At 39.7% G+C, this 8,200-nt stretch overlaps 1 protein-coding gene and 1 long non-coding RNA gene across 2 annotated transcripts in view; both read right to left on the reverse strand.

Moving 5' to 3' along the window:
- Positions 1-3,247: 3,247 nt before the first annotated feature.
- The window catches only part of LOC116692933 (transketolase), a 17,462-nt gene continuing 12,509 nt past the window's right edge, over positions 3,248-8,200 (reverse strand). Inside the window, exons 11-14 of the mRNA XM_032521567.1 lie at positions 7,869-7,952; positions 7,483-7,576; positions 7,247-7,369; positions 3,248-4,016 (exon numbers count right to left, since the gene is read on the reverse strand). Coding sequence (XP_032377458.1) covers positions 3,829-4,016; positions 7,247-7,369; positions 7,483-7,576; positions 7,869-7,952 — 489 coding nt within the window. The 3' untranslated portion in view covers positions 3,248-3,828. The remainder of the gene's footprint in view (positions 4,017-7,246; positions 7,370-7,482; positions 7,577-7,868; positions 7,953-8,200) is intronic.
- On the reverse strand, positions 4,086-5,892 carry LOC116692939 (uncharacterized). The gene is made up of 2 exons (XR_004332817.1): positions 5,090-5,892; positions 4,086-4,821 (listed from the first exon to the last, which is right to left on the reverse strand). It is a non-coding gene; the product is annotated as an uncharacterized LOC116692939 (long non-coding RNA).

Below are 8,200 nucleotides of genomic sequence, written 5' to 3' on the forward strand. Positions count from 1 at the left end.
GTTCATTGTCAAAAATGGTGTTGCCATTCACAAACTTGTCCTTTTTTATGAATATTGACCACCACCATCAATTCCAAGTATTCCTAGTGGCTTGAAATTTTACATTTCCACATGCATGAACTGGGGTGGACACTCATTAACTCACAGGTGCTGCTAATCTGCCAATGGGTGTTGCCGCTTCCCGGCCCGGGCAAGTTTGAAGAAGGAAACATGGAGGACCACACGTATTCAAAATCTAAATTTCAGGAACAGGAGTCGTCTTCTTTGCCCAGAAAAAGAATAAGAATATTGAAAAGAGCATAAGACTGGCTTTTTTTTTTAAGCGTGAAAGCTACCGTAGCTGTAATATGTACTTTGAACTGCGTAGCGAGAGTTGATTGCAAAATATGATCTCAACGCTAGATGGGAAAAATCCCTACACATTGGACCTTTAAAGTAGAGTATGTCCAAAAAAGTCATGAAAAAGTCACAACACAGTGTATACAAAAAGTGATGAAAATGTCATAGTATAGAATGTCGAAAAAAATTGCAATAATAGTATTAAAAAAAGCCAGCATAGCACATTAAAAAGGGTCATAGTATAGTATATCAATAATAGTCATAGTATAATGTGTTAAAAAATTGATAAAAAAGTCATAGTATAATACGTCAAAAACTCATAGTATGTCAAAAAAGTGAAAGAAATTTTGTATAGTATGTAAAAAAAAAAGTCATAAATTGTCATTGTGTAGTACGTCGAAAAAGTGATAAAAATATCATAGTATAGTATCTCAAAAAAACAGTAATAAAAAAATCATAGTATAGCCTATTGAAAATACACTACCGGTCAAAGGTTTGGGGTCACTTACAAATTTCCATACCACTCCATTATAGACAGAATGCCAGCTGATCTGAGTGGGGGGCTGATATTTAATGTTATATCTACATTGCTCATTATCAGCAACCATTCATTATATGTTCCAAAGGCCCACTCTGTTCACTAATCTGATATCATTACAAAAAAAACTAACTAGAAAAACCTTTGAGAACCCTTTTGCAATTATGTAAGCACATAAGGTGATCTGAAAACTGCTGCCCTAAAAGTGTGCCACTAAAAGATTTTATGTGAAAACAGTCACATAGAGGCCAATATTAGGCATTTCCCGACCTATCGGTTTATCTAGGTTTTGACGTATAAATGGTGTGTGAGATGTAAGAATTGTGGCTGTGAGAGCAAGTTAAAGAGAACTTTTTAAGGCAATATTCTCTCTCTTTTGCACTGTAGCTGTGACATCACTCTGAGTGAGCAGCCCTTAAAAACGCAGAAAAAGCTTAAAGAAGCACTAAACTTAAACATTAATAACACAAACTGTAAAAGATATCAAAAAGCTGAATAATTTTCTACTAGCTGGAGATTTTGTAAATAATTTAAATTAATGACATCTGTAGGTGAAAATTTGTGGGAGGAGTAGCATTTAGAAGTGGAAAAAACCTTGAAGAATATTTAAAGATTGCTCTATTGACTTTAAAAGAAAAGAAACTTCATATTTAAAAAAACTTATATGGTGGAGAATAGTTGAACACAAGCACAAATGTCCTTTAAGAGCTGAACATTTGATATTTGAATGGTTTTAGTATCTGAAAGTTTTCAGAAGTAGTAGGCGACCAAAAATAGTACTGCTGAATCAACATTCAAACACAATAAACTTATCGGTTACTGGATTTGTGAGATTAAAATAAATCACAGTGTTCATGCTGAAGTTGAGCTTGTTTTTCTTCATTCTTGAAACCTCAGGAGTCAACCCAACATCACCTGTAGGCAAAACAGCAATTACAGTAAATAGGAAAATGATAAGTACTGTAATTTTCCAACCTTGTTTTATTACTCTCATGTCAATTTGCTAAATTGCAAAAAGTCAAAATGCCACAAAGTGTGTCACACACACACACACTGCATAAGGTGATGCAGAGATCTATATACAGAATGGATGGACCCATGAGCTATTTTCTGTTGTCTGACTGTCCCTGAAGATTGGGCAGAGAGGGTTAGAAAAGTCTTCAAAGTCGTCAGGATTGCTGCTCCCAAATGGATATCCTGCATCATATTTAAAGGACTAAATATTCGTAGTTTGAACCGATTATATTTAGGAGTTTGTTGGGTCCAAAAATGGTGAAGGATCTGGAGTAATCAGGCAATATGTCTTCTTGACAATCCCACCTGGGTGTTTCATCATGCCGTTGAAAGACTTGGGGGGGGGGGTGCCGACCTCTCAAAGCTATTATTTCATCTTCATTCTGTCAATAACTTGTCAATTAAGGGTTAGTTATTGGTGGAGAGACATGTCATCTCTGGTTGAAACCGCATGTTTAGGCAGGACATGACAAAGAGTGAGTACTTAAAGTGACACTGTACCTTTTGAAATAAACGGCATCATCACAAATGGAAAGTTGAATTTATAATCAATAGAATGGACTTTTGCTCATTTCAGTCTACTCATGGGTTTCACAGCCACAGTCAGTGGCGGGGCATTATAACTTCTGTTGGCTAATGTTACACTGTTAACGTCTCATAGGAACTACAGATCTGCTACCCGATCGGGCAAACTTGCATAATGCAGTTATAGCCTGTATGCAGAAGGGCCATTCACCCCGCTACGATTTGATGAACCACTTAAACGATTTTGGAAACATTAAGTTACAAAAAGTTCTCTAGTGTTTCGAAGTGTTCAAAAATACATTTAAAAAAATGTCTTACATATTCTTAAACTATAAAAAAACAAAAAAACAGGTGTTACTAATAGGATTAACAATGGCTCTGGTCAAGTCAAATGTCCCTGTAAGTTTTGCAAGGGAGTCAGCATGTACAGGACTCTGAACCTGAAGCAGCCAAATGGAATGCAGCCATCATTTATTTTATTATTTACACCTGTGCTTTCCCCGGCTGTGACAAGTCCGACCAGCATCTGGTATAGTTGTCCAACTGTTGTTGTCACTAGAGCTACGCTGCTTGACTAAACATGAAGATTCTTTACCAAATGTTTCACCCATGGGCTACTGAAGCATTATTACTTCATGAGAAATAACGGATGTGGATTAGGCATTATATTTTCTTTTGAATTTTTATTTAGGCTACTTGTATGCAATCTTGAAAAAAATTGTTATCCAGGATGTGAGCGAATAGGACGATGTAATTATAAAGAAAACAGGTTTTGCACAATGTTTCTGGCAATGCAACCACAATCTCTAAGAAAGACTTCCGACACAAGTATTGTGAAGAAACCATCCCTTTATTGATGTCAAGCAGTCCCATCCAAGTCAGGGTCAAACAAGTTAAAAACAGTCAGTGCTCAAACAGACCAAACCCTGCTGGATCTAGTGGGGTGGGATTTACAGAGTCGTACTGGGTGAACACGTACGAAACGCTGTGCTGAAGAAGTGAAAAGGGTTCCACAGAAAATATAAAAAGACTTAACTTTACTCCAAACCACATTCACTGCTTTTACTGAAACACTACAGCAGTAACAGAACTTTCTCTGGGAGGTAGGAAGGGCTTAGAGGGTTGAGGTGTGGCTGTGTGTGAAGGGAAGGAGTGTGTTTACACAAACTAATGGGGTAAAAATCTGGGGTGTCAAAACCACATATATGACAGTTAGAGAAAAAACATGTTATCTTTTTTTTTTTTCTTCAAACAAATGCTTTTTGTTTAATGAGAACGAGAGCATGAGTGGGCTAGAAGGGCTTCCCCTCCGTCTGTGTTGGTTTATTTGTTTGTTGTCTCCATGGCAATCACCAGTTAACCACGGAGTCCTGTACCACATTGCTGCCGCTGCTGCCACTGCTGCAGCGTTCTTACTTGGCGTTGGCGGAGCTGCTGAGCACCTTGCGGACTGCCTGAGTGATGGCGTCGCGGTCGATGCCAAAGATGCGGAGCAGCTCTTGGGGCTTGCCGCTGCGGGGCACCTGGGAAACTGCCAGGCGGTGGACGGTGAAGCCGGTCTCGTTGATTACTGCCGAGCACACTGCCTCACCTAGACCACCTGAGGAATCAGAATATACAGCAGTCAGCACTACTGATTAAAAGGGCCAGTTCACCCAAATCACACACAAGAATCTCTTCTAATATTCAGATTAAACTCTCTCATTTGTTCTTTAATCTTCCTTCTTTCGATTTCCACCATTCCGTCGTCTTGAATCTCATGAGCTTCACGGGCGATTGAGCTTTGCAGCGATGTGATGTAGACTGACAGGACGGACAACACCCTCCCTTGACCACCCTCCCACTCCTCCTCTGTCTCACTTTCACCCCCTCAAGTCTCTCCTCTCCCTCCATCCTCCCCTCCCTCTGTCACTCTTTTTTTAAACTTCTCACTCCAAACTGTCAGACATTTCTGATTGAGCAAACATGAAAGCTGAGAAATGAGAAAGGCATTACATGTTCTTCACTACTGCATTTTCCCCAGCCCCTGTTGATGTTCAAGCTGGCACTGGTGTTTTAGAGATTGACAGAGAAAGTGACATTCCTACCTCATATTATCTGCACATTCTAGCCATGCTTTGAGATTTTTGTGAGTTGTTATGTTGGAATGTTCCTAAAATACCTATGTTTATATGTCAATTTCTCTGTTTTTGGTGTGTGTTGTTGGAAATCCCACACACATCTGGTGAAAACATAAAAAGTGCAAAAGGTGGTGTGATGGCTCCGGAGAAAGTTTGGAAAACTCTAAATTCCTCAGAATAACACGTCTTGTTACAGTCATGTTGTTACAATCTATCCTGTTTCTAAAACATTTCACTGTGGACATTACAGTAGCATAGAATATAGTATGTAGTAGTATCTATTATCTATCTATTTTTGTTATTGCCACTCTTCATTCTAACACCAACCGGCCCGTCAGACACCGCCTACCAAGAGCCTGGGTCTGTCCGAGGTTTCTGCCTAAAAGGAAGTTTTTCCTCGCCACTGTCGCACTGTTGCTTGCTCTGGAGGAGACTACTAGAACTGTTGGGTCCTTGTAAATTCTGGAGTGTTGTCTATCTGTATAGTGTCTTGAGATAACTCTTGTTATGAATTGATACTATAAATAAAATTGAATTGAATAGTAGGCATGACTTATGGGTGGGCAGAATCATGCATCATTTGGGTTAGCTTTGTGCTAGCTTTTACTGGTAGATGTGATTTCTCATAGAGGGCTTGTATTAACACGTTTTTTAAAAAGCTAAAAAAAAATTACACTGGTTTTCTGTTCATATTTTCACATAATCAGGTACGTACTACTGAGAGTAAAACCATCAGTTATCAGACTCTTCCGAAAGACTGATGAATGAAAACCTCTTTACATTATCTGACCAAGGAAAGTGAACAAGTTACCACGGGACCTCAGCTTCTACTTCCTTCATACAACTTTCTCCAAAATTGAATCAAATAAAACAAATAATCTGTTAAAGGTCCCAGGACATGGTGCTCTTTGGATGCTTTTATATAGACCTTAGTTGTCCCCTAATACTGTATCTGAAGTCTCTTTCCCAAAATTCAGCCTTGGTGCAGAATTACAGCCACTAGAGCCAGTCCCACAATGAGCTTTGCTTAGTATGTGTATTAGGATGCTATTGAGGGTATGTGCCATTTCTGAGTCTGTAGCTTTTGAGGAGGCTGGTGGTGTGGCCTTGACCAACTTCCACTTTGACATGATGTCTCTCTCTCATGGGTTGGCCAAATTATCTGGGCAGGCAAAACACAGAAAGGGGAGGTAACCTTGCCCCTTATGACATCACAAGGGGCAAGAATCCAGATCGGCCAATCTGAGCTATCATTTTCTCAAACGCAGAGAAAGATACCCAGAACTTGGTTTACACCTATCACCATTTCTAGCCACCGGGGAACCATAGGCAGGCTGGAGGAACGCATATTAATGTTAAAAATGCCATGGGACCTTTAAGAGGAAACGATTTGGAGAGCCCTTCTGATGGAAAGGATAATGCCCTCTGCACGCCATTTACCCATCTGTACACTACATTCCTCTGTTCCCTGGATACCACTTGGTTTTCAACCTCTGCCAAGTGCCAACACACGCATACACCAAATATGTTATGCTCTTGGACAGCCTTTTTTATATGTGCAGCTTCCACACACAGGGACATATTACTACTCCTGCAAACATTTTCCATTTTTTTGCATGTGATTGACCACTCACGTAAACCCGATTTAATGTGTGTGTGTCCAAACAACTGTCATCTCCCTTTTTCAGACAGATGTAATCTCACTGACCAATTAAATCAGCTACATGTAGGGGAGAAAAGAAAAAAACACACAAACAAAATTCTGGACACTCGTTTTTTTGTCATACTGGTACTGTATGTAGGTCAGCCAGAGCCCAAAGCCAGAGCTGAAATTAAGAAACCCTGACAGGCTCTCCCAGCTCCTCCTCCTTTCCCCTCCCCCTTCTCTTCCCCATTCTCTCCTATATTGTTTTGATCCATTACACCTTTTCTACATCTTCAATCTGTCTCTTCATAACCACAACTTTCACCCCAATTATTTGCCACTTACTGTATTTGCATCCCTATACCTCTGTCCTCTTCCTCCTCATGCTGCTTTTCTCTCCCCTCCCTTTCTCAGATTCCAGCTTCCTCAGGGCTTCTCTAACTTGAGACAGACCTTTGTCCTTTGCTGCTCCAGGCATTTTATTCATGACCACAACATGCGAGAAACTGCAAAACAATCCTTGTGCCTGCTAGTTTAAGCTGTCCTGCTAATGCTAGAGACCCCATGCAAATGGGACTGTCCAGATTCTAATTTGACATGATTCAGTAGATTTATGCAATAGAGTGGAACTTTAAATTGCTCTATATTATTTGAACCTGTCGAAAAGTATAAAGTATAACATATTATAAAATATGTGTCAGTGTATGTGACATCATGCAGCAACATTCGGCGTCCAGAAATTGAAACAGAAATTGAGATTACTTTGTGACCAATGTGTTTCTGGCATTTTCTGAGAATAGTATATCTGTCAATAGGACAATATAAATCAAACAATCAAATCATAATTCCAGGACTATACCACAGGAAACAAATGTAATTAGCACTAATATGGCTTCCTTGTGATTTAAAAAATCATTTGAAGATTTAATTTGTAAATGTTTAATTTGATCAATTGGAGTGTCTGTAGTGGAAAGAGGAGGATATGTGACACAGGTCAGAGTTGAATCCTGGGTGTTGTAGGCTGACATTTGTTATTTTTTTGGACGGTCATTTGCGACTCTTTACCTTCGTAGTAGTGGTCCTCCACTGTGATGATGCGTCCTCTGGTGGCCCTGGCGTTGTCAATGATGGTCTTGGAGTCCAGGGGTTTGATGGTGAACGGGTCAATCACACGGATGTTAATTCTTTCTAAGGGGGGGGAGAGGAATGTGGAGGATGCACCTCAGTTCACCTGATGTAAAAGACTGTATACTTTTATGCTGACATCGGTTGGTTTCTTTTGTTTTGTCTTTTTTTTATACCTTTCTTCAGCTGTTCAGCAGCAGCCAGAGCCTCGTGGAGGGTCACTCCTGCTCCAATCACAGTCACATGGTCGTCATTGGTTTTAAACACAACCTAGTAGGAAAGGAAAGAGATATTTGTATGTGGACTCCATATGGAAACGTGCACACAAGTCTAGTCAGAAGACTTTGTATAGGTATAGCATTTTGGATAATTAGTGAGACAAGGACACTATTACAAACTCACATAAACTATACAAATCACAGCAAGACAAGACACCGACACAGATGCTACCAACTGACAGTAGAAATGACGTGATGTTGCAGCAGAGCATGCAGTCATTTGTGATGAGGGAGCCCAAAGAGCATGAAATAGTTTGAAGAATATATAAAACACTGCTACAAACCTTAGCCTGACCAACATGGAAGTCCTCGTTGCAGTTGTAAATGATGTTGTTCTCTGGGCGGCTTGTTCGGATGAAACACAAACCCTGAAACAAACAAGAAACAATCTACATGACTCTATACTTTTTAACACAAAAAAACTGTTGAAGATTGAATCCCAAACATCTTAGTATGATGGAGCTTTTACACTGCTCTAAACCTTTAGATTAATTTCTTTTAAAAGGGTCCATGGCATGTAAAATTCACTTTATGATTTTTTTTTTTTTTTTCAGCCTACCTATGGTCCACCAGTGGCTAGAAATGGTATAAACCGAGCCCTGGGTATCCTGCTCTG

Source organism: Etheostoma spectabile, chromosome 7 (genome assembly GCF_008692095.1).
Source record: "Etheostoma spectabile isolate EspeVRDwgs_2016 chromosome 7, UIUC_Espe_1.0, whole genome shotgun sequence".
NCBI classification, from domain to species: domain Eukaryota; kingdom Metazoa; phylum Chordata; class Actinopteri; order Perciformes; family Percidae; genus Etheostoma; species Etheostoma spectabile.